At 34.4% G+C, this 27,463-nt stretch overlaps 1 protein-coding gene across 14 annotated transcripts in view; it reads right to left on the reverse strand.

Annotated features, from left to right (window-relative positions):
• Positions 1–14,704: 14,704 nt before the first annotated feature.
• The window catches only part of Itpr (Inositol 1,4,5,-trisphosphate receptor), a 281,735-nt gene continuing 268,976 nt past the window's right edge, over positions 14,705–27,463 (reverse strand). For all 14 annotated transcript variants that reach the window (XM_081762388.1, XM_081762394.1, XM_081762393.1 and 11 more), the window contains 3 exons: positions 25,792–25,952; positions 19,284–19,445; positions 14,705–17,735 (listed from right to left, as the gene is read on the reverse strand). In XM_081762388.1, coding sequence (XP_081618514.1) covers positions 17,652–17,735; positions 19,284–19,445; positions 25,792–25,952 — 407 coding nt within the window. In that variant the 3' untranslated portion in view covers positions 14,705–17,651. The remainder of the gene's footprint in view (positions 17,736–19,283; positions 19,446–25,791; positions 25,953–27,463) is intronic.

Here is a 27,463-nt window from a genome sequence, read left to right on the forward strand (position 1 = left end):
AGAATATAAACATGTTAAGCCTAAATATAAAATTGATGATTATGTTCGTATAAGTAAATATAAAAGTTTGTTTGAGAAAGGTTATAAACATAATTGGTACACAGAAGTATTTGCTATTAGTGATGTTATTCTATCTAAACCAGCTACGTATAGAATTAAATATCTAAATAAAGAAGAAGTTAAAGAAATATTTTACTAACTAGAATTATTAAATATATAAAGATGAGTATACAGTTGTGAAAATATTACGAAAGAAAGGTGATGAACTATATGTTAAATAGTTATGATTTGGTGATTCACATAATAGTTGGACAGATAAAGTAAATGTTGTAGTGTAAATTTAATATGTTTAACTTTTTATGGAATATATGTATAAAATGCGATGGAACAAAAAATAGGCAGTACAGATATTGGCTCCCTCAATCTTGCTGCAGAACGTAGATCCAAGTCAATGAAATTTTTAAAGATTTTCTATATAACAAATATGGAGACATATTGTGGTTTAATATATGATCACCTTAAACTTATTCATCAAGATCTTAAAATTACAGCAGCACTAATAGAAAAAGAAATCTTGTTAAAAGAAAAGAAGTGGTGTTAAAAGAACAAGAAATGTTATTCAAAGGAGAAGAAATTAGGCAGAATATATAAGCGAGAATCAAATTGGGATAGTAAAAAGAATGAACCTGTAAATGATAGTGAAGGTGGTGATGAGGTAGATTCTAAAGTATATAGTTTAGAATGAAATTATTAGTGACTTTGATGGGTTATTCCCATAAAAGTTTTTAGAAGTTTTGTATTTGAAAAATGAAATCTACTTTTATAAATTTTTCAATAAATAAGAGGAATAGATATACTGTTGTAGAATTAAGAAAAGGGTATAAAAAGATTTTTCCAATCAGGAAAAGCAAAAATCGTTACCTTCATTCAACAACATAGCAAAATAACGAACATCAAGATGAAAATCAAAAATAAAAAGCAAAGATGATATTATGAAAGGTAAGATTAGCAAACTAGAATCTAAACATGTGGTAGGCTATTTTCAAAACATTACTTGTAGAGATATGGTTCTTGAAGTGCTTGATAAATCTAACTTTAAAATGTGGGAAGAGTTTTCTAAATTAAGGTCTCTGAGACTTTATTTATCACTTAAGAGAAAAACTAACTTGGAAACAAGTTTCATATCATCATCCACTCGTACTTTCCTTCGTTAATCATTTTAAAAATATATGTAGATTATGGGTGTATCTAATAATAGACAACTAGTTGCTCGTCATGATATCATAAAAAGTAAGGGGATAAATTAAATTGGAAAAGAATAAGCGAACAAAATAAGTATTGTTTAAGGGGATATTCTCATCTTAAATCCACATTTGTATTAGAATATGAAGACTATCTAAGATCACATTTAATTACTCAAGATATACACGAGAACACGATGAACATGTGTCTAATGATTATCTTAATAAGTTCAAAGATAATATAGATTGGTGTATGTGTAGCGATTACAACTGGAGTAAAAAACTGCAGAATATGCTATTGAGCACTGTAAGAAATTTAAAGATTTATTAGATTGAAAAGCTTTCTCTTATAAAAGTTGTTGATTAAGGCCTTATTTTTAAGAACATTTAAAGACCAATTAGTTTGGTGTTTGGTTTCAGATAATTACTATTTTTTAAAGGACATGAACTAGGAAACTCTCTTTAGATGATTTTGGTGATCTAATGCAGTGGGAACTTATTACACATTGATTAAATAAATCTCTGATTGAGAATAACAGGATAATATTATTTTGCAAAATGTTAGTTTACGTGATAAGAATGAAGAATTCATCTTTTAAATATCAACACAAATATATAAACTTAAATTTACTAATACACTGTAATGATAGGAAATTTTCTGAAGCATATGAGTGAATCTTTTTAAAAATAATATTAATATCAAGCAGTTTAGAATCCGTAAAGAGTAAATCCAGTATGTCCAATCGATCTCCAATATGTAAAGAATCAAAATCTGAAACGTATAAAACTAGCTGGAATCATATATTTTGTGTTGAATGTATAATTTGTTGGTTAAGAGAAAATAATTCCTGTTGCTTGTGTGGAAAGATTTTAAGAGATTTAACAATTAGAGGAAATAATGATAATGATGAACTAGCGAAAAATGTTACTGATAATGATATACGAGAAACCATTAATGCAATAATTAGAGATCAGAATGAATAATCAAACAACATCTATTATTTTCTAGCTTATGTAGGATGGTGATGTATTTTGTATAAAGTAACAGGAAACTCAATTAATATGTTACAGCTTTATTGAAATTATTTTATAAAAAAATATTAGATAAAAATGAAATATTTTTAAAATATATAGCATTTTTGGTAATGATGAAAATCATATAACAGTTGAAACATTTAAGAAAAGATGAACTCATAAAAAGAATAACATGTTTAGAATGTAAATGAAAACAACTAAGTGAAGAAAACAAAAGCTATAGGTGCATTTTAGTAAGCTGTTTAAAAACGTTCCATTACATCAGCTGATTAAGATGTATGAAGGTATAAATCGGATTAAGGTATGAAGGAAGATATAAATCAACTTATACGTTAAAAAAGTCAATATGAATAATTTAAGTAAATATAAAAATATCAGAAGACTATATAAGAAAGTTATTTCGGGGAAAATTTCATCTAATCAAAGATTATCAGAAGAGTTTATAAGAGAATTTGATGAGAAAATTGATTGGGAGAAAATCTCATCTAACCAAAAATTATCAGATTTTATAAAGGAGTTTGAAGATAGAGTTGATTTACATTACCTTGATTGTGACCAAAAATTATCAGAAGAGTTTATAAGTGAGATTGATTTTAAATTTAATGATGATGGTCTTTGGAAAAAATTAATAAATTTTCAGAAATTGTCAGAAGGGTTTATTAGATAATTTTCTTCTAAGTTTAAACATACTGGTTGTTGGGATAATTTACAATCAAACGTAAGATGAGTGAAAAAATTTGATTGGCATTTCATTTCACGTAATCAAGTGTAATCTGAAGATTTCGTTCTAGAGTTGTGGGATAAAGTAGATGAACATGAAATTGTAAGATACCGAAAACTCTCTTCTGACTTTAAATTTAAACTTTTTTTTAATGGATTTTTATGATGAATTAATACTAACTGATAATATATTCTATTAGTCTTCTCAATAGTATTTATAAAGTTAAAGCCATATGTAATCACATTTTTGTAAGAAATGCTTCAGAAAGTGGTTGTGCTTAACCTTTAGACACACGCGCTGGGGTAAAATCCCCCGCAAGCCATTTCATTTTTGTGCTAGAAAAAGGAAAAAAAAAACTATTGTATCGCCCTCTGCTTATAGGTATCTTTCTGGCTACAAGTAATGATTGTATTCAGCCAAAACTCAGTCAGTTTTCGTTAAGCGGTCGCATTGTGTGGATCATAAACAATTGTCTGGGGTGAAATCAACCTCGCACATGTATTTCTGTAATATAAGTTTTTTGCCAAGTTTTCAACCTAGGTTTTTAAAAAACGTGTGATTAATATATATATTTAGTTACTTATTTCAATATTATTTTGGTAAACTTTTTTTTAAAAAAATCTGTAAGGGAGAAGACACAAAATGGACAGTATTGCGCAAGGGAAGAAGAGAATAAGATACCTCTTTGATTCTGTTGAGAGTCATGAAGAACTACTTCTTAACGATTCTAGTGACGCAGAAGATCATCTACTTGAAAGTGGACATGATACAAATATTGAACAAAACTATGAACAAGAATTATAGTTTGTACGGGTACGATCCACGGGAGCTAATAGCGAAAAAGGAAAGGGAGAAATAATCAAGGTTATTCGCCTATTCCAAGTATATAACCATTGCTTCTTATGTTCCCAAGCCCGGAAGAGTTGTTGTTGTGGTATGAAAAATGCACCATGACAACAAAAATGATCCAGACACAGGCGAGGAAAATAAACTTGTTATGATAACTGATTATAATTTACATAAAGCGGCATGAATGTTGTTAACAAGCTGTGCGCAGCGTATACTGTGTCAAGAAAGTGTAAGCTTTGACCACTTACAGCGCAAGCTAAACGTTGCAGGCACAAATGCTCTTGTCATTTCCAAAAACAACATTGGAGTACAAAACCAAGTAACCAGAAGACTACTCCTGAAGGAACTGGGTTTGAAGCTTTGCAGGGCACATAAAAGTTTCAACATCTCATAATGTCTCAAAACTTAGTTACGCCACATTTCCATCCACCACCTCAATTAGTTTTTCTTATATTATTAGTGACTGATGGGCTATTCCCATAAAAGCCGTAATAATAGTACAACATGCTAATAAACATAGAAATTTTGCAGATCTTATGACTATTAACTTTTGTATTAGTGTTAAAGGTGTTCTCTATAATAAATAAGAGATGAGTTTTAATAGTACTGTTAAAAATGATATAACAGAATTGAAATCAAATCAAGTGGTGAAAGTAGAAAACAAGAAGGTGAAAAATTTGAATATACTGTAGTTGGACTTGAAAAACGTATGTAAAGAGAATGGGATAAAGGGGCTGTCCATATATTACATAACGCTATTTTGACCAATTTTTACACCCTCCCACCCTTTTGTCACCTTCGTAACATAAGGTCGAAACCCTACCCCATTTGTTACGTAACACTTTTTGATTACTTTGGGGGTTATTACAATAAAAAAACTATTTTTAATGGTAGACCTTTTTATTACAAAATGTGTGTATTCTGAATACATTTCTAGTGTTTTTCGCCAATAAATCAAAGTATTAAAAGTGGTAGTACCGTAACAATACTTTAACCCCTAAATATTGGTTAATTAACAGTCTTAATTCTTCGAAATTGCATACTGTCGTTCGCCAAGAAGATCGACCAATCTTTTAATTTAAGCTAGAAATACAAATTACGGAACAAAGCAGCGTTTGTTTTTATTTTAAAATAATAACTGTGTGACAGTTTTGTCACCAATTGAACATATTGACTTCATACTGTATGATGAAGCCAATATGTTCAGTTAGTTGGCGAAACTTTACACAGTTATTATTTTAAAATAAAGATTGCTTTGTTCAGTGATCTGTATCTCTACTTTAAGTTATTTAAGATAGCTAATATGAACCAATTAATTATTGGAATTAAGTTTTAAGTATCTTATTTTGCTCTGCAAATTGTGGATTGTTCCGTTTTGGAAAATGTTATTTTACGGAAAAGAGTTTCTTCTGTTCCAAATACGAAACCCCTTAGAAGAATAGAGTGGGTAATGATTCAAATCAAAAGTTTTGAACAATATTCTGAGGAATAGCGATACGAGTGGGAACGTGAGAGCATTTTCAAGCAGTGGCTACGATTACTAACGACTAACGCCAGAAAAGCATGTGTTGTAAATGCAGTGCTATGATATAGCCAAAAAACGGAGTTTTATTATCTTGCAATAAATGCAGTATTCGTCATCAGTCATTTTCGTATCTAGTAGCGACTTTGAATCTCTTCCGCATGGTTCAATGTATATGGGCCATATGTTCGCAATTTCCCAAAACAGTAGAAATATTTATTTACTTACTTATAAAAAGAAAAGAACTGAATAAAATTATTTGTTTAAAAGATTCCATATAAACCTGAAAACAAAATAAAAATTACAGCAAAAAATGCGTTACGGAACGAAGACGTAAGCTCCCTTCTCCCCTTATCACACTTCGTAACACAAGGCCTAACCCCTCCCCCTTTGCCGCGTTACGTAATATGTGGACGACCCCTAAGAAGTTACTCCTGTTTAAAACAAGCAGAACTTATTTATTTATTAAAAAAAAGATGATACTAAAATGCAAAACGTATTCCCATTAGAGAGATATTTTAAAAACGTAAACCTAGAAAGTAAATATAAACGTTGGACAAAAAGAAACGTAATTAAAGTATAGATTATAAGTCTCAGAATAACGAACACTGGTGTATATGAAGATCCAATGGACTTTTAATGCAATATTTAAAGCTTGTAGAAATATGATTAAAAACGGGTTTAAACATTTTAATGCGTTTAAGGTAAACGTTTCATTTATAAGCAGCTTTAAGAAAGAAAATCAGATGCAAGAATACAACTTTAAAACTCACACAAAATTACACTTGAGTTCACAGGTCTAAATGAATACCATAAAACACAAGTAGTAAACTTAAAATAGGAATGGAAGAATTTCAAGGAAAAGGTTCAGGCTGGACTTTACATTCCGTTAAATATTTGGATCTAAGAATTAATAAATATACAGCAACGAATAGATCATCATATATAGAACGTCCTGAGACAAATAGAAAAAGAAAACTATGTATTAATATTAAAAAGAAATATCAAAAATGCTTGTTTGGTCTATTCTAAGAGAATTACATCCTACTAATTCACATTCATAGAGAGTTCCAATTTGTGAGTGTAATTTGAGCATGAATTGATAAATTTCTTAAAGACATTCCCTTTCCTGTACAAATTACTGACATAGGAAAGTTTGAAGCTAATGCTAATATATTAATAAGTGACTTTGAAATTTGACGACAATGAAAAAATCTTTCCATTTAGGGTACCTAAAGACAGATAAAATACATATTCGATTTTTATTTCTAAAGCTTGGAAATAAAACACACTACTACCTAAAAATCTATGGAAGATTGTAGGAAGTCAAATAACTAAAAGTGACCATAAAAATTATTATGTGAAGGATGTTTGGCTAAGCATTTTGAATCAGAAAAGTTATTAAAAGAACATGAGAAATACTGTAACTTACATTCTGCTGCTAAAATCATATTTTCTAAAGGTTGGAAAACACACTACTGTCTAAAAATCTATGGAAGATTGTAGGAAGTTAAATAACTGAAAGTGAGCATAAAAATTCTTATGTGAAGGATGTTTCGCTAAGCATTTTGAGTCAGAAAAGTTATTAAAAGAACATGAGAAATACGGTAACTTACATTCTGCTGCTAAAATCATCTTACCTAAAGGTTGGAATAAGATATTAGAATTTGTAAATGATAAACGTTCTTTAAGAATACCATTCACAATAATTGCAAACTTAGAATCAATACTAAAACAAATAAGCGCATGTTAACTTGATCCAGAAAAATCTTATGAAAACGCTTATCAAGTTCATGAACTGAATAGCTTTACTTACTATGTTAAAAGCACTTTTGGTTCTTATAAAAGCGAATCAGTTGAATATATAGGAGACAGGAGACAATGTAGGAGAAAAAAATATAAAAAGGTTAACAAAAGAAGCAATCAAAATAGCAAATATATATGATAAATATGCTCATACGATCTCATTTCCTGAAGAAAAAGAAATATTTGAATCAGCTACAATATATTATATTTGTGAAGGAAGTCTCAAAGATTTACCATGTTTGTTAGTGAAAAAGATAGAAATCTTCAGGATTGAAATTGAATACTTAAAGAAAAAGATAGAAGAAGAGTTAATCATTTAGAAGAACTGCATCTTGAAATAAAAGATGGAGTAACAGAAATAAAAGAGCAAAGAAAAGAAATAAAATAACTTATGAAAGACTGTGAGGAAGAGTATGAAAAGCTTGAAAATAGTAAAGAAGCATGCGAAAGAAAAGTAGCTGATCATGATCACTTAAGTGGTAAATTTAGAAGTGCTGCTCATTCTTGCTGTAACGTAAGGTACACAAATCCTAGATATAGTCCTGTATATATTCACAATCTCTCTAGATATGATATATATTTATTTATAAGAAGCTTAGTGAGTGGAAATGGTAAAGAAACACGTAGATGTAGTAGCTAACACTGAAGAAAACTACATTACATTTTTGAAGGTAATTCAGTATAAAGATGCGAATCGAAAAGGTAAATCTATCAAGTTACGATTTGTTGATTCATTTAGATTTTTATCAAAGTGTTTAGCAGAATTAGCAAAGGACTTAACACCAGGACAATTTAAAGAAACATAGAAGTTCTTTCAAAGGAATTAATAGACCTAGTAAAAAAGAAATGGATATATCCGTATGACTATGTTGATCCCAAAGAAGAGCTAGAAGAACCAGTTCCACTATCCAGAGAAAAATTTTAAAACAGATTAATACGAGAATACATAAATGATGAGGATTATAATTACCATATATTAATCTGTAAAAGCTTTAAGAGAATACACTCAATTTTATAACAAAACAGATGTTCTTCAACTAGCTGACATAATAGAAAACTTTAGAGATACTGCGCTTAAAACATTTAAATTGGATCCAGCATTATATTTTGCTAGTTCTGGATTTTTCCGGGATGTAATGTTAAAAAGGACAAAACAGAAACTAAAGCTTCTAACTGAATATGATAAATTACTATTTATATACAAAAGTATAAGAGGTAGTGTCTCTCAATGTTCAAACAAATATGCAGCTGCTAATAATAAATACTTATATAACATTGACAAAAGGAAGAAAATTCTTACATAGCATATATGGATGCAAATAATAAATATAGTTGGGCTATGAACCATCATGTGCCGTATGAAAGAATATAAGGTTTAATTGTTAATTGGTAATACTGTAGAAAGAAAACTGTGCAACTTGATTTGTGACGTTCAGATGCTAGTGACCCTTGTAAGTAAAAGCGCCCGCGCCCCCGCCACCATAATGATGCCTATCTACCCTTCTTACAAGGGATCTTTTTCTGGTGTCACACGAAATGTGGAATGAGACTATGGTCAATCGATTTGTGTTAGTGAACAAGAAAATCCATAGGCGGGAAAACCCTCGATCGCAACCATTCGGTACTTATGGGAGGAGTAGGGGCTCTGGCAACACAACACGTTGTGAATAATGAGACGAAAGATGGAGGGAGTTCGATGAGTATGCATAGAAGCGCAGTTAAACATATACTGCAATGTGACATTACATTCGACAATACTCTGACAAGTGAGGGCAGAGGCTTAACACGTAACGACAGAGGAGAAGGGCGGGTAAGCGTTTTAGTATAACGTAGGGGAAAAGTTCCATAGACGGTAAGAACACATACAAGCCGATTTGAGATGAATAGCATAGTTATAATATACCATGGACATGGTCAAGTACATGGATGGAGAGTAGAAAGGCAAGGAGGCAGCGGCCCCCCACCTTTCTCAACGAATCTTTCAATGTAGAGTAGTGTATTGGACTTTCTCTGCCTTGCTTCCCTCCCACTGTAAGCATTCAAATGCAGTCCGACGTCCCTTCCACTGTAGCATCAAATCGTCAGCACTAATCAATTAAGTCATACAAATAAATAATAAACGATAGTCAGCTTAGAGACAATACTTTGAAGCACAAGTGAAAGTATGTGTTGTGCTTCTTTGGTGCTTTACAGTGCATTCACATAGGGGTGAATATTGTTATCTTACTTTTATGTCATCATCGTCAACATCGTAATCAACCATTGTCGATCCACTGCTGGATGAAGGTCTCTCCAATACTTCTTCACAACCATCTATTGTGGGTAGTCCATTGTGTTGTACTACATTTCTTTTTGTACCCTATATTTTTAGTCATACTTCTCGCTCATTCTTATTCATGTTCAACTTATACTTCCAATCAGGCACGTAGCAAGTCAGGGCTTTAGGAGAGAGGGAGGATCCTAGCAATGTTGAGGGGATACACAGACAGTAACACGTGCGGCAAACGTATGAAATTGAATGCCTACATGTATACAACAGTCTATTCACATCGGGGGGTGCGGTGGCTCAGTGGTAGAGCATTCACCTCCGATGCTTGGGGTCCCTGGTTCGATCCCAGCTCGCGCCGTGTGGACTGTGGTGGACAAACACCGTGCTCGTGGGTTTTCTCGGGGTTCTCCAGTTTCCTCCCACTTTCTTCATTCCACTATATCACTCATCTCTAATCGTCACCGTCTCCTTTAGCCTAACCGGCATAACAGTGAGACGTAAAACTTAAAGATTATTTCATTTTTCTATTCACATCGGATGTTACGAGGGGAGGGGTTCGGGCCCTACGGACAATCCCCTCCATAGCTCTCTTTCTTCCATTTGTGCTTCACGGTGTCGTCTACAGGCTGTCTATAGTTTGTGATTGATTACTTGACAATGTATTATTACTGTACCATTCCGCTGCTTCTGAGTTTTCCTCAATTGTATGACCACTTTTACTTGCGCTTATTCGTCCCCTCCTCTTGTCGTTACGTGCTACGCCTCTGCCCTTACTTGTCAGAGTATTGTCGACTGTAATGTATCATTGTAGTATATGTTTAACTGCGCTTCTATGCATATTTTCATCGAACTCGTCTATATTTCGTCTCATTATCCACAACGTGTTGTGTTGCCAGTGCCCCTACTCCGCTCACATAAGTACGGAACGGTTGCGATCGAGGGTTTTTCCCGCCTATGGATTTTCTTGTTCACTAATACAAATCGATTGACCATAGTCTCATTCCACATTTCGTGTGACACCAGAAAAAGGTCCCTTGTAAGAACAGCAAATTACACTACTTGAAACTACCAAATACTCACGTTTGGAAGAGATGAGTTATTCACCAGGTCCTTTTTGAATTTGAGTTTAGTTGATTTTGAATTTAACGTTCCTTTCAGCAGTAAGGCTATATGAGACGGGACCCAATGATTAACGTTGAATCCGAACCACATGAGTTACCGCCGGGAATCGAACCCGAGTCTTCCACGCCAAAGGCGCGTATGTTAACCGCTTAGCCACGAAGCAGTTACCTTTCTTGAATTTGTACTGATGTCATAGAAATACAGTTTTCAGAAACGCACACTCAATCATAATCATCATTATAGGTATTCTGCCATTATTAGTACCTCAAACCTTTTCGCCTTTACGTATGTTTTGATATCGTCCATAATTTTAGTCTCCTTTGCCCCTCCCTCTCTTTCCTGCTACCATACCCTCTAGCACGACCCTCATGATACAGTTACTTCTTAGCCAATGTCCCAAACAATTTATCTTCCTCTTCTTAATAATATCTAAAATTGTTCTTTTCTCCCCCACCATTTCTAACATCCTCTCATTCGTTTTCCGCTTGACCTAGCTAATTTGCTCAATTCTTCTCCACACCCACACTTCGAAAACTTCTAGTCGATTTTGATCATTATTGTGGAGTTTCCATCCATACAGAACAATACCTCACACAAAGCATTTTATGAGTCTCATTCTCAAACTCAAGGTCAAACAAAATAGTCTTTTCTCCCTCCTGAAGGCTTCTTTCGCCATTTCTATTCTTGCTCTTATTTCACTTCACACTTCATATCATCACTAATAATACTATCCCGCTATCGCCCAAATTTTCAACATAGATGAGATTCAGGCTTGGGATCGTTTTTGATTTAAATTTGACGGAGCAACGTAGGGGAGGAGAAGGACGGGGAGAGAGATAAAAATCAATTTATATAAGACTGAAAGTGACTGTTTCTAACTTAATAACTCTTGAACTATCCGAACAATCTCAATCAAATTTTCATAATTACATGAGGCTTTGATCTGGACACATTTTTGTAATTTCACTTTAACGGTATATCCTAGGGGAGGGGGACGTATAAATAAAAACTAATAAAACCTAATAACTTTTGAACCACCCAACCAATCTCGATCAAATTTTCAACATATATGAGGGTCGGTGTTCTTGGAAGTTTTTTTTGTTTCACTTTGATGAGTGAACCTAGGGGGGGGGGGGGAGATATATGTAAAAAAAATAAAATAAAAATGACTACCTTTCTGATTTCATCACTCTTGAACCACCGACCGATCTCAATCAAATTTTCAACATACATGAATTTAGGGACAGGAATTAATTTAGGCATTTCACTTTGACGATGCAAAGTAGGGGAGGGGGAGGAATTTAAAAATGATCAAAAATTACAGATATTAGTGTTGAATCCATAGTGTTCGGGGTCGATGAGAGAAATAGTGACACTTCTGATGCTGTTCCAATCCAAGTTCAGCCCTGATAAGTGGGGGGAGGGGGATAAACATTTAAAAATGATCGAAAACGACTAATATTAGTGTCGAATCCATAGTTTTAGAAGTATCTGAGATTAACAGTGACAATTCTGATGCCGTGCGACGCAGCACGGAGGAGAGGGAGCTATATATAACGTGGGGGAGGGGGAGAGAAATTTTAAAATGATCAAAAATGACCGATATTAGTGTTGGATCCATAGTTTTCGGAGTCGATGAGAGAAACAGTGATACTTCTGATGCTGTTTTAATCCAAGTTCAGCCCTGATAGTTGGGGAAGGGAAGGGGGATAAACATTTAAAAATTATTGAAAAAGTCTAATATTAGCACCGAATCCATAGTTTTAGGATTAGCTGAGATTAAGTGACAATTCTGATACCGTGTGCCGCAGCACGGAGGAAGGGGAGCTACATATAATGATAATCGAGAATGACCAATATTAGTGACTAATCCATAGTTTTCGATATCATTCAGATGAACAGTGACATTTTCGATCCGGTTTAAATCCAAAATCAGCACCACCACTTGGGGGAGGCGTTGAAAGAGAGATATAAAAATGATCGAAAGTGGCCACTATCAGTGTCGAATTTATAGTTTTCTGGGTCGCTTAGATGAATAGTGATACTTTCGATTTTGTTTAAATTCAAATTCTACCCCGCAACTTGGGGGAGAAGAGAAAGAGAGATTTAAAAATGATCGAAAATGACCGATATTAGTGCTGAATCCACATCGGAACGGTGACACTTCCGATGCCATGGCCCGCAACATGGAGGAGGCAGTGACGTAGCACACTTTTGCGGGCCCCCCCGCAAAGTATAGAGAAGGGGCCCTAGTTGTAAAGCCGATAGAAGTAAGATTGAAGTTCTACTTCTTTAAATCTTTATTCATAGCAAGACTTCGGGGCTCCCCCGCACTGCGGGGGTTGCGGGGGCAGCTGCTACGCCACTGAGGAGGGGGATATATATATATATGAATGATCGAAAATGACCAGTATTAGCGTCGAATCCATGGTTTTCGGTGTCGCCGAGATGATCAATGATCTTTCCGATGCTGTTTAAATCGATGGCATTAAAAACGAAAACAGCATATTTCACGGGTACTAATCACATGAGATAACGGAGTTGTGTATTTAAATTTTCATTTCAACCCAGCGAAGCGGGTAATATATGCTAGTAGTTCTATAATCGTCACATCTCTTTGGATTAAATTTCTTAGCCATCGGTATTATGATCGTCTTCAGAAAATATTTTGGTTACTCTCCTGTTTCATATATTTCATCGCAGAGTCGGAACAATTCTTTCTTTCCCTTGTCTCCCACATTCTTAATGAATTCGATTATAGTAAATTAAGGATAATTCAGCAAAATGTACACACAAACTCATGGTTTCCTACGTCAAGATGCCCTATCAAACAATTTGCGGTGAAAATGGCCGAGATCCAAAGCATCGTGGCACTACAGTCAGAAGAATGATGTAACACGGCGAATCTGTTGTTCAGTAGACATCGACAGAACAAGTGCAGTTGTTTCGCGGGCGTGTTTGTGGTGACTGTGTGTGGGCAAAGAAGCAACGAACACATATTGATAACGTAACGAGGAGCAGGTAAATAGAGCGTCTGGAGGCAGGCGAAATACAGCAGGACATGTCATGGAAGGTGCATGTTCCACGAAATGTTATCTCGCAAATATGTAACGAGTCTAACAGACGGGAAACCTGGCCCGCTAATACAGCAGAGGACACTTACGGTGTACAACCCCAAACGAAGACAGGTATCTTTCCATAAGTGCCCGCAGATGCAGAACTGCAGGGAATATTGCCCAGGACTTTGCTGCTGCCAGTCGAGCAGTTGTTTCAAAACATAGTGTACCGGCAACTCGACAGATATGATTTATTCGCCCGAAGGCCTGCACTTTCCATTCCACTGAACAACGCCCATAGAGGAGTCCATTATTTCTGGTGTCAAAAATACATGGAGAATGGAATAGTGGACTCAGATAACAGATGAGACACGGTTTAGTCTTCAGAGTGATTTGAGTCATATCATCATCTGGAAGGAACCAAATACAACCATGCTAATCTCGAAAGAGACTCATATGGAAATGGTGATGCTTTGGTGTGGAGTGGGGAGGGATTTGCATTGACGCATGTACATACATTCATGTCTTCGACAGGCAACTGTAACAGATCAGGTTTCCTGGGATATCATTCTGAAATAACATATTCACTTTTTCTCGGGACGCTGTAAGTTCTTCTTTCACACTGATGGACGACAATTCCGGGCTACATCGAGCTGCCATCGTGGAGCAGTACCTGGAAACAGACGATATTCGGCGAATACCGTGGCCTGCAGGATCGGCCCACCTCAATCCGATTGAGCACGCGTGGGATGCTCTCAGTCGACGTACTGTTGCCTATGTTCCACCTCCACGGACGCTTCCACAGCTCCCACAGGCATTAGTGCAAGAATGGAATATCACACCCAAACAGCTGCTCGATAACCTGATCCAGAGTATTCCAGAACTTTCTTTTGCTTGCCCCTGCAGATGTTCACCATGTGTGATTCTCTTTGTCTCATTTTTGCAATACAGTGTGCATTTGGATATGTTGTTTTCTTTGAACAACATGTTTCGTTTGTTTTCTCCACTTTCCTGAATTATCTTTTATTTATGAGCATGAGTGTATATAATTAGCCAATGAATATTAATGGAGAAACATAGGAATACAATAACAAATATATCTTTATTTATTCTTTACATGTAAATAAACAGTGACAGCAACAGGTTGTTCAAAAACTTGATGACATGATTGATGAGCTGAATTATTACTTTTTGTCTGAATAATAATAACTCACTGAAAAAAAGGACGTACAAAAGAAGTAATCGAAGAAACATTCATTTTTATAAATGTCAGACCGAAACTCACATTTTGTAAAAGAACAAGAATAATATCAAAAAGAGCATCCAGCACGAAGGTACGAACTTCTCTTCGTCTCCATGTTCTTTTAAGTTTTAATTTTTCGCACTAGGATGACATTTCTGAGCAACTGAGTGACACCTATATGTATTACAATGAATTACGATTGCAATTACAGGCCACACCCACACACCATAAGAAATATTAAACATTAAGATACATACAAACATAACAATTCTCTCGTGCAGTACGGACCCAAGAAATGTCGGTTATCACAGAACATACATTTTGTTTTTAATACAAGTTCGTGTAATTCTAAAATTGTCGAGTTGATACAATTTTTCAGTGACGCAGAAACCATATAACAATTACGTTACAGATAAAAAGAAAACATCGTGTAATAAATGGAAATTTCTTAGACTTTACATTATTTTAAGTGAGATTACTTCGATAGTGTTCTACGTGTTTTCGAAACTTCTTTTGCGTGATTTTGTTAAGCTGGTATATCTGGTAAATTCTTTGTATTAGATAACCAGCATTTAAAAGGTTATAACATAATTATGGAAGTTGTAACACATTCAAAGCAAAAGTACTTTCTTTATAACGACATATTGATTTTCTTTTAAAGATTAATTCCCCATATCACTAACAACAACATTTATTGGTGGGTGATTAGTTTTCAAGACAACTGGGTTTAGTCTTTATTTTAACAACAGTCGGAAACTATTTCAATCACAGATCATTGCAATACTATTCTTAAACATAAGTAGTAGCATTTTATAATGTACTGTGTGAGTCGTAATTGGGTTTTTACTTCTTTGTACGATGTCAAGTTCTTATAACTAAAAAAAAATAGAACCCTAATAATGCTATTTCGAAATAGTGAACACTGTAAAGCAACACAATTATTCTATGAAGAAACTCAATCAAGTATTTGTGTATTGTTTATTTACCACATAGAACAAGAATATTCATATTCACTAATAATATTACCCAGTGTAAATCTTCAGAAAAAAAATACTGTTTTACAAGAAAACCATATTACACGAACATGTTATATGATAGTGCAGAAAACGAACTTATCATTGTTACAACTGAGAAGTAATCCTTTTGGTAAATGTTTTCCTAAGAAAATAGAGAAAGTTGGGAAAAGTATTTACCGTCTGCAATCATGAAGTAACTTCCTCCATTGTTATATTTAGTCTAAGTTTATCTTTCTTTAAATTCTACAGACACTGTCTAATCAATGTACCACAACTTCAGTTTCATTATTCTGTTTAGTGTAGTTTATCTTGTGAAGTGCTACGGTAGGCATTTCTCTCTTAATGTTCAATTTTAGGATCTTAGTTTCGAACATTACTTAACATATTATACCTAACAGTATTTGACACAAGAATATACACTAACAAAATAAGTACCATAAATGTAGAGCATCGATATTCGTAGTCTATTCATAGATAAAAAAAGATTAGAAGATATAAACAAGGAGTCTAATGAAAGTTATCATGCATGCAGCTATCAGTATAATACCCATCAGCAGAAGAATAAGAAACAAATAAAGAGCTAAAGGCAAGTTCAACCGCAAAACATTGCTATGTACAAATAACATTACTTTAAAAAAAAAATCTTAAAGTTACCCAAGTTTCACTCAGTTTAAACTTTTGTACATACTACTCACACATACATAAAAAAAAAGAGCAATATCTGCAATTGGAATTCCACTGCCAACAAAATATGTACAGATATGGACCCACCGTTTGGAAGAAGTGACAATGAGTATCAAAATTACCACTGTCAAGAATTTTATCTGTCTCTACACCATCACTGAATGCTTTAAACTAACTGGTTGAAGTAATCTATTATTATGCGATAGTTTTTAATAATTCGTGGATTTTGAATTTTCTGACTATTGTAACAAACTGTTACTTCAATTTTAATAAATCACTGGTAAACTTAATAATAAACTAATCTTATCCGCGAAATGAAATATATGCAATTAAAAATTACAAACAACTGTTAGCAAACTACACCAATTTTAGTTTGATAATAGTTCTGCTAGGAAAGGCCTCGTGTAAACGTGGTAAAAATTTGAAGCTATATATGTACATTGGAATATTGTCGAACATATACGAGCACATCCCATTATAAAGTTTATTCTGAAACGACTCAAATGTTATCAATAAATTGAACATCGAACCTCTTTAAACAAATAATCATCATTAATAAATTAAATATTTAAGTTTTTAAACAGAATGTCATCATCTATCAACATACTTTGCAAGGAATTTTATTTACACAAACAGGTTGAAGAAAATATACGAATTGAAATAACATTAATATTCGCGGCAACATGGGACTAACAGTCTATGATGATTTACGAATCACTATTCAAAGAATGCTCTTTTAGAGACCTATTATAAACAATTAGAAAAATCTGTTCTAAAATACATATATAATTCCAATTTACCTAATGGCTAATATACACAATAATTTGGGGAGAAAATAATATTAACAAGCACGGAAAACATGAAATATGAAAACTCTTTTATAGAATTAACAAAGGACAGTGATAAACGATGTAAATATAACACATATACATTAGTAATATATGAATAAAAAAATATTTTCTACTCGATATGAAGTAACAGAAATAATACTACTACAAAATTCAACATGTAATAGACACATCACTATTCCTCATACACAAATTTGTACCATAATAGAACCATAGGAGGTTTCCGCACATATTCCACACTACTGATTGGGCAAATTATGTAAGATGGCAGAAGTTGAATTCAGAAGTCCAATTCTCTGTTTGTGTTTTCTCTGTTCAGTCATCTGTGGGAAAGAAAAAAAGTGTTAATATGTTACATAAGAATGTACAGAAAACTGGATTATTTTTCTAAAAAGGCTGTTTCAGAAACTTTGTACCATCATACAGATTCTAATCTCGCAGAAAGTAGTTTTCTGCATGTGACCTAAGGAATATCAGTGTTGTTGTACTAGGTATGTGTGACATTTGCTACTCAACGACAAGTCGAGAAAGTTGTAAGTATAAATTAAAACTGTAACTTGCATATGCCACTGATCAGAAGTATTCGAGTTCTGACCACTTCATCTAATACTTGAAAAGGACTTACATAGATTTACCTCTAGAAAAACTCCTCGCCAGCAGGTTAATAACATTAAAATATTTAAGAATATAAGAAAAATGCTTTACACAGTAGACCTCTAACCAAAGACAAAATACGGTACGTGTAGCATGTGAAAACCCTCCTGGAGCGATCACGAATTCTTTCCTTCATAACTATTGCTTCAGATTTGGATATTTCTACAGCTAAAGAACACAAGAGAATGAGTTGTTTATAACACATTATTCTGTACACTTACTAATGAAGAGAAGAGCCATGATTTTTCTAAGAAACATTTGCAGTGTTGCAAAGCAAAAACATGGCTTTCTTTGACAGAACTTTGACAGTTACCCAGCAGATAAACAGTGTAACTTTAACTGAATCTTTATAGCACCAAAGCAAGAACGATTATCCTATCATACTGATGGTAGAACTATGTGGACAATATTTGAGACTACATAGAACAGAAGGAGCAACAGCAACATATTCTCTTAACTTTTGTGACGCTACTCAGTATTATAGAAATAAAATCCAAAAGCTTATGAAATGACTCTCGTGTACATAGTTGCACATAAATACTGTATAAATGCAGGTAACTGACTACGTAAAGAATTAAATGAGTCATGAACTTAGTCCATATTTTTTACGTAACTCTAAAATGAATCTTTATGTAAAGTACTCAAAAAGAGTTGTTTGGTCAATTAGTTTTCTTGAACACTTAGTATTGTTCGCCAATCTATGTTTTACACGAACAAATCAGTACTTAAATTTAAGACAGGTTTCCTGCCAGCAAACAGACTGACACTTTCTGATCATCCCTTGTTTGATGATTAGCAGGATCTAACTTTAGGTATCCTTATTATATAGAAAACCCTAATAATATAAATGTCACGGCTTAATGGGTCGTCTTCTCCATACATATTTTTCTCTTACAAAAATTACTAAATGTTATTACCTCCTTCACATAATGCAATTCTCTAATACAGTTTACAATTTATGAAGACTCTTAAATAGTAATTATCGTACGTGCCAAAAGTTACCTCAAACAGATGAACTTAACCATATTTTAAGGCTGAACACGAATTGTTTTGCAATGGACAGTTTAAAAAAAAAAAACTTACTGAATATATTTGCAGCATTAGAATGTAACTTAAAGGACCATTGCACATGTCATTCCTTTTTGAAGGACTTCAAACTTCACAAAAGAGCATCAACCATAGCTTCTATATGTTTCACATGGGTAGAGTAAACCTACCTGATCTCTCAGTTCAGTTAGCTGCTGTGACAAACTTGCAACTAATGTTTGGGTTGCTTCTAACTGAGCTTGCAGTGTGCGAAATTCTATTTGTTCCCCTTCGCTTTCATCAGCAGACAAAGATTTTGCTCTCAATCTAGGAAACCATTCAAGGTTACGATCCTGTTCAAAGAGAAAAAAATAATACGATAAAACTTAAGAACATTGAAAATATTTGATGATAATGAAATAATATGAGCCGTAACTAAAACGAAAGCACATGATTACTAAGATTCAAAACTGAAACCACTATCAACTCTCAAATGCAGAGTTCATGGCAAACAGAAAGATCTCGGTTTTTCTCCGTCATTATTAGTAACATACTACTTTATCAGTTATTGAGATTTCTTTCGTAAAATGCTAAATTAACAGAATAAATAATTTAAAAAAAAAGTAACCGCAAAAACGAAACTCAATGAGTTTTAAACTACGGAAACTTTCAAGTCATCAAACAAGCATAGCCGTCCGGACTAAAGAGGGTATCAAGTCATTAGTGCTGCAAGTAATTTTGTGGGTATTTTCACGTACGTAAAGTATTTACAGTTTACAACCCTGCAATGATATGAAGCCAGAATTGCTATCCTTTCATAAACACTTTGTTCTAAAAACTGAGAACCTGAATCGTTGGTGCTTTCATTTACGCTGAGCTATTGACAAATTAAACAGGGATTTTGCTTGAAGTCAAACCAGAACTACATCTATACAAAATCACTATATACTAGTAAACAACGATGCCTGAACATTAGTGCTCGGTAAGTTAAATTATTAACAAATTGATATAGTCATTCCAGGATGACGTGGGACCAAAATCATAAATAGATACACTGAGAACCATTATTTTGTAATCTCAAAATCATGGCTGTTATTAACCTGTTTATCTATATGATACTGATTCATACAAAACGAAGGGCATTTACTATTCTTTGTAGACAAGATACATGTTCATATAATACTAGATCTATTACATGCATTGAAATCCATTTAATAGGCTATGGAATATTAGACAACTACTTGAATACAAGTATAAAAATTATTAATACCCATCGATAAAGAAAATTGTGCAACTGGGCTTCAATTCTTTTTCATAGTACTAATAATTCTCTTGAATATATTAGACCGACATGCTTGTTAGTCAGAATGAATGTAACTGGTAATTCTAGCTTGATATTATGGAGAATCGTCACACATTCATACAATAGTCTAGCGTACAAGGAACCATTAACAAAATGCTTACAGCACTCACGTAGCATTACCGGTTAATGTACATACTGCATTTATATTACAAAGCAATTTTGAAAGAATGGTAACGATTGATACCATTGTTTATCGGTACAAGAGGAAGAAAAACGTTTTTTCTATGGGTGGCGATTTTGGTTTGATGCCGTACTGGAATCGCCACTTTGATTGGTGAAGAACTTAAACGTACGCAAAAGCACTAACAACGTGCTTGCAACAGAACTATGATTAATAAAAACAAATCAGGACAAGACACTATTGAAAGGATTCTGACTACTTCATGCCACAGCTACAAGTTAACACGTGAATTACTTGAGGTATGTGGAAAGTCTTTGCACCACTATTCAATACTAAAAATAGCACTAACGATAAATATTTGTCGTCCGTCCTTTGATATATATATATATAAGGACAGCAGGCAATGATTTGCCAAAACATCATGACCACTTGCGTAATATCTGGTGTGCCCACCTATGGCTCGAAGGACAGCAGGAACACGCTTTGGCATGGAATCAATGAGGCCTTCTAGGTGGCTAGGGGCATGGCGCACAACATCTGCACACACAAATTACTTCATTCTTGTAAATCCGCGGAGGGAGTCGAAAAGCTCGGATACGACGTTCAATGACATCCCAAAGGTGTTCAACTGGGTTAAGATTGGGTGAGTTTGGAGGCATTGCAGCATCTGAAGTTCACCATCGTGTTCCTTGAACCACTGTAGCACAGCGTTAGCCTTGTGACAAAGAGCGTTATCATACTGAAAGATCCCATTCCCAGCTGGAAACATCCCCGACATGAATCCTCGGTCACGTGACATGATGTCCTCTATACATGAACTACTGAGCCCATGGACGACTACGTCAAGGTTCTTCAAACCATAGTGAAGCGATAACAGGCCTGTCGTTTTCCTACTATGCACGTCTCGAACAACTGTTCTTCTCGAAGATGATTGATTCTGACACGACCATCGATGCGATGAAGTCAGTATCGTGATTCGTAGGACCATGCAAGTTGTACCATTGCTCGGCGGTCGACGATGGGTGCTTGCCCATTCCAATTGTAATCACGGGTCACGGTGGCTCAGTGGTAGTGCATTAACCTCTGGTGCATGGGGTCGTGGTTCGACTCCAGCTCGCACCAAGTGGGCTTTGTGCTAGACAAACACCATGTTTGTCAGTTTCTTCGGTTCCTTTCCTCCCACTTTCTTATTCCACTATTTCATTCATTCTCATCATCAGTTTCCCTTACTCTACACGGGCTAATCGTGGAACGTAAAACTGAAAGATTTTATTCTCTTTCCAGTTGTAATTGATGATTCCGTGCGGTTAACATTGCCGCGTGGGACGACAGTAGCTATGAACCATATCTTAACAATGTACGGTGAATTGTGTGCTCAGATACATTCTTGCTTTGTCTGCTGTTAATTGAGCCATAATTTACGCTCTATCCTGTTATACCAACATCAACAGTCTACAACATCCGATATGTTCAATAAGGTATGGCCGCCCTGTGCCTTGTCGTTTGGTGCTGGTTTTACTGTCCTTTTCCTACCTAGGGAAAAGACTAACCACGGCAGCTCACCAACACTCGATATGGTGCGCTGTTTCCGAGATGCTCGTGCCCATCTGTCTAGATATCACAATCTGTCCCAATAAACTCTGATATATCGCCGGTCTTCTCACTTCTACACACAAGAATCACACTGACTGATCGCGTGAAATCCTTGTCACTGTCTGGCAAGCAGTTTTGCCGTACCTCATGCATGATTTACGTCACCCCAACTTCATTTAAAAAGTAGCAAGTGGTTGTAATGTTTTGGCTGATCACAGTATATCATAAGCTATTTACAGAACTTATCCGACTGATCAAATTTGAGACTGCGGTTGACATTGCCTTGCTTAGTAGCCATGTGAAATATTTTTCTGTACAAACTTTTAGTTCTTGATTACAGGACCATCAAATTTGGAGTTAAAACAGATAAATTTCCAAGATAGTTTTCAATAATTACTATTTAGAACAAGAATTAGAGGAAAATACATGGAACTAAAGTGTTAAACGATAATCTCACATTAAACTTTAGGTAAATGTAGTGTAATTTTAATAAAGATTAGGTAGATTCGATTAAGAATAATTCCCTCCGCAATCGGGAGTCACTATTTTCTTTGTATGTATGTATGGAAATACGTGAGTTACGATGGCAATTCTGCTTTACATCATGTCAGAATTCCACTTTAATTTACGAATAAACTGATGTGGTCTTTTATAGCAACAAAATATTTCCAGCACTAACACTTGAAACACATCTTTTACAGAACAACATGTACAATTGCCGATTATCCCTAGACATCATATCAGAATCCCTAAATTAGTTTGTAAGAAACATATAAACACTGAACATGCTGGCAGCACTCTCACAAACGTAGAACAAACAACTGACACCGAACTTATTGAATAAAGTGCTTTCGTAAGGAAGGCGATTCCAGGTTGATACTAAGATAGAATAGCCAGCTTAATTTGTGAATAAATTGGAAGTATTAACAATGTTTGAGCAGTCGTGATTCACATCCTTGTTTGCCAGAACAAAGAAGATTTGTAAGGATTGCAATTCTGGGTTAACATCATCAGTTCAATTTGTAAATAACTTCACGTACACTAAACCACTAACTAGCTCTAAGTATTGTGTTAAGTTTTGTTCTGGCTCTCGGATCTAGTAATGTTAAGAAACGTTTTACAGATTTCATTTTAAAAATAAACAAGCAACCAAGCCAGTATATTCTGTACCACATAATGTTGATTTTTTTACTATAGAAATTAATATATAATAAAGCACACTGAGTTACAACACTTATATGAGTTTAGTTTCTAAATGGTCTCTCTCTCTCTCTCTCTGTTTCATTATAAGTGCTTATAACTCGTAACACAGGCAATGACACGTGACAAGCAATAATGTATATATTACTAGGAACGATCTAAAATAATTAAGATTGTTAGTAACATGAAATGAAATCTTTCAGTTTTACGTCCCACGTTTATGCCGGTTAGGCTAAAGGGGACTGTGCAGATGAGAAATAAATGAAATGGTGGAATGAAGAAAGTGGGAGAACCCCGAGAAAACCCACGAACACGGTATTTGTCCACCACAAAGTCCACACGACGCGAGTTGGGATCGAACCAGGGACCCCAAGCACCGGAGATGAACGCTCAACCACTGAGCCACCGCGCCTCCCTGTTAGTAACATCGTAGAAATGAAAAATCACTGTAAGAGTTGTTTGTGTGTGTGTTTAATACCCTTCTTTAAGAACATCACAGTCGATATAAAACAATGGCAATAAAATATCACATGGAATGAGTGTTGTGAAGCTGACGTAAAGATATGCTAATTAAAAATTTAAGTTATAGGTCTAGCAAACATTACTGTTATATTAAGGTACTGTTTATTAAGAAAAGTATTTGCTTAAATATGCGTTCATAGCTTCAAGCTAAGCTTCAAAATATTTCAAAGACAGCACATGTTCCTAGAGAAGCCCATGTCCGTACCCTTTTAGGTATACGTATCATATTATTTCGATATTAAAACAAATGATGTCAAATTCCAATTATACGAGCAAAATAGAGAACGAGTTAAAAGTAGGTAGTGTTTAGATTCAAAATAAACATCGAAAATTCTATAACGTGGTTACGGCTGGAATAGAAGGATCATGGTGTTTCACACATTAACAGTTGTCAACCACAACAGAACAGTAATTGTCTTAACTCTAATGAGGATAATTCAACATTCTATGATTACTTGATGATAAATCAAACAAAATATTTAACACATGTATAAATACTAACACTGTAGTAAAACATTTATTTAGAATAATACCTTTACTATGTTCTTATAAAAGTAATTTGCCGATAAATTAATCTATAAAATCTACTAACATCAGTTTGCATTATTTCATTATAGTAACACAAAACAAGCAAGATTTAAGAAATAAATAGTAATATTATGACAAAGTAATGGCAAAAGGAAAAGGTTTATGTCACAGGAAAACTGGTTGGTTGCTTTAGGGCTTTGAGTTATTTTCAGCACCAATGGTTTTGAACCACTTGAGCTCTCAAGCATCTGAGTCTCCCACACCAAAGGCGAGAAAAAGTTAATTACTTCGGAGTGAGTGAACAACATGTCAGAGGAATAGTACCAAACACAAATTTAACCACTCCTTTTTTTTTTTTTTTTTTTTTTGACATGTGGTTACTATATTTTTAAAAAAATACTACATTAATGTAAATTTTTATGGAACTGTGATATTGTATATTACAATAAAAAGTCATGATATTTGTTTCCTTATTTTTCATGCACTCCACTTCTCATTCACGACCAAATAATTTCTCGTGAATAAAGAGATAATTTTGGACTGTCCATATTACTGCCATTAATTGATTAAAATAGCTTGCAAAATTTCCTTTCTTTAATATTTGTACTTGTTACAAAACTATTGCATTATAGTTTACCACATGTGATAATTCTAAACACATTAATGTAAAAAAAATAGTCATCTTTTAGTTCTATTGCAAAACACTTTATAGAATATTTTATAAGTAACTACATTACTTAAAATACACCCTGAAGAAGAGTAAAGCAAGGGTGGCATATTATATGAATCAATATTTCTCATACGATATAACAGTGATATGATAAACATATGTCGTAAGTGCTTGACAGCACTACATAAACATGACAACAAAAATGATGAATATAAACCTAAGTAATCGTAATAAGACAATAAAATTTGAAATTTGTCTTCAAAAAAGGAGTTAACGTATGTTTAAGGGAAAATCCATTAACCCTTTTAGCAGATACTCTCACAATTGTGAATGCAGAACACACTACTTATAAACGTTATGATTTCCAATATACTCAACAGATGGCAATTCAGTACCTGACAACTTATCATTCAAACACACAAATGTGCTTGTAGCTAATTTGTGTACTAAAATCCTTTGATTGGCATTTTTTGACAAATGAAAGTAGCATTCAGAATTGTGAGGGTATCTGCTGAAAGGGTTAAGAGAAGGAGGGAAAAGGAAATTCCACGGATTACTATGTTATTATTCTTGAGATTTATAAAATAAATACAAAGAGAAAAGTAGTTTCTTTTATATTCTGTACACCCTTTAAATATGCAAGCATCCTCTTTTTTGTTTATTTATGTTTATATCATATTTAAGATGTCTAAACGAACATACCTTTACCATTGCATAAACGTAACTTTCTGGTCCCGTGAACTCTGTTGGATCCTTAACTTTGGTAAGAACTATAAAATATAAATAATGCCACATATTGTGCTCGTACTTAATATGCTCTTCAAAACTAACGGTTTTATTATCGAATGAAGTTCTGTTAAGACCTGGAAGAGAAATTAAAATAAATAAATAATATCGAAACATTATTGCATGTAAATAATTACCATATTTACTTGCGTACATTATTTACTTTCTGGCAAAAATTCCGGCGTAAAACTTGTAGTTGTAATATATGCTTCGATTTTTTTTAATATATCCATATTTGTCTATATTACGTCAAGTGGGCCGCGGGGGCTCAGTGGCCCTCTTCTCCGGTGCGTAAGATCCATGGTTAGATCCCAGCTCGCGTCCAACGGACTTTGTGGTGGACAAGCACAATGTGCGTGGGTTTTCTCACGATCCTCCCGTCTCGTCCCATTTTCTTCATTCCACAATTCTCATCCATCTCATTATTACAGTCGCCCTTAGCCTCGGTGCATAATCATGGGACGTTAAACTCCGTTTCTATATATACTTCTGCGGAGCAATATCTTCTGGTATTTGTGACCTTCGGGAATTTCGTTAGTTCCTTGAAGTTTAGTGTCCCTTTTCAGCATGAAAAGTTTATGAAACGTGGATTTATAGTTTACGTGAAAGCAGGGTTTGAAAAAACCCGGGTATTTTTGAAAAAACCCAACCCACCTGGGCCCATGTGGGTTTTTTCGGGTATTTTCGGGTTTTATTGGTTTTTTTCGGGTTTAATTGGGTTTTTTCGAAATATTTCAATCTCTTTGGGGTAAAAATGTTAAAATATTATTTACATTTCATGTGTGTCATTGTCAGAACTTGCAACAACTTTCTATTCACTGCTGTTTTGAAAAAATTGCCGCCATTTTGAAATTTTATATTGGATTTCCGAAAAAATCTATACAGCAAATTTAGAATGTCTTGTGCTTCTACCCTCAAAATATCAACTTTAAAAGTCCGAAAATTGCACCTTGTAGCATGGATACCCGCTATTTTAAAAAATGGCCGCCATCTTGAAACTTTAGGCCGCCAAAATATGTACAGCTAATTTAGTCTCTCGTGCTTCTACTTTGAAAATTTCAACTTGAAAGACCTAAAGTTGCGCTTTGTAGCGTGGATATCAGCAGCGGCGGAAATTTGTCTTCAACATTAGGGGGACGGGTAAGACGGTATATATACATGGTGGTAGGTAACTCCACCGATAAACTTTGGGAGATGATTCCTTATATGAAACGAAAGATAAAAGTTCTGATAAACATAGGTCGAGAAACGTCTCCTTTCAAAGTTATGAACCGCCGAAAATTCGAAAAATCATGTTTCGAAAGCTCTGCCTTAGAAACTATAGGACCTATCCCAAGCGGTTTAAGGAATTACACAGGAACTAGTATCCTCCGTTATCGGCGAAACGAACGCGCCATTAGTACTTAAAGGATTATCCCTATACCTCAACTTCCTTTTTACAGCTCGTTTTGCCGATAACGGACCACGGTAGAACATGGATATTTAGATAGAGCGCATACTAGTTCCTTTGTAATTCCTTAAACTGCTTGGAATCGGTCGTGTAGTTTCTAAGACAGAGCGTTTCGAAACGTGAATTTTCGAATTTTCG

This window comes from Thermobia domestica, chromosome 6 (genome assembly GCF_964235325.1).
Source record: "Thermobia domestica chromosome 6, izTheDome1.hap1.1, whole genome shotgun sequence".
Lineage (NCBI taxonomy): Eukaryota > Metazoa > Arthropoda > Insecta > Zygentoma > Lepismatidae > Thermobia > Thermobia domestica.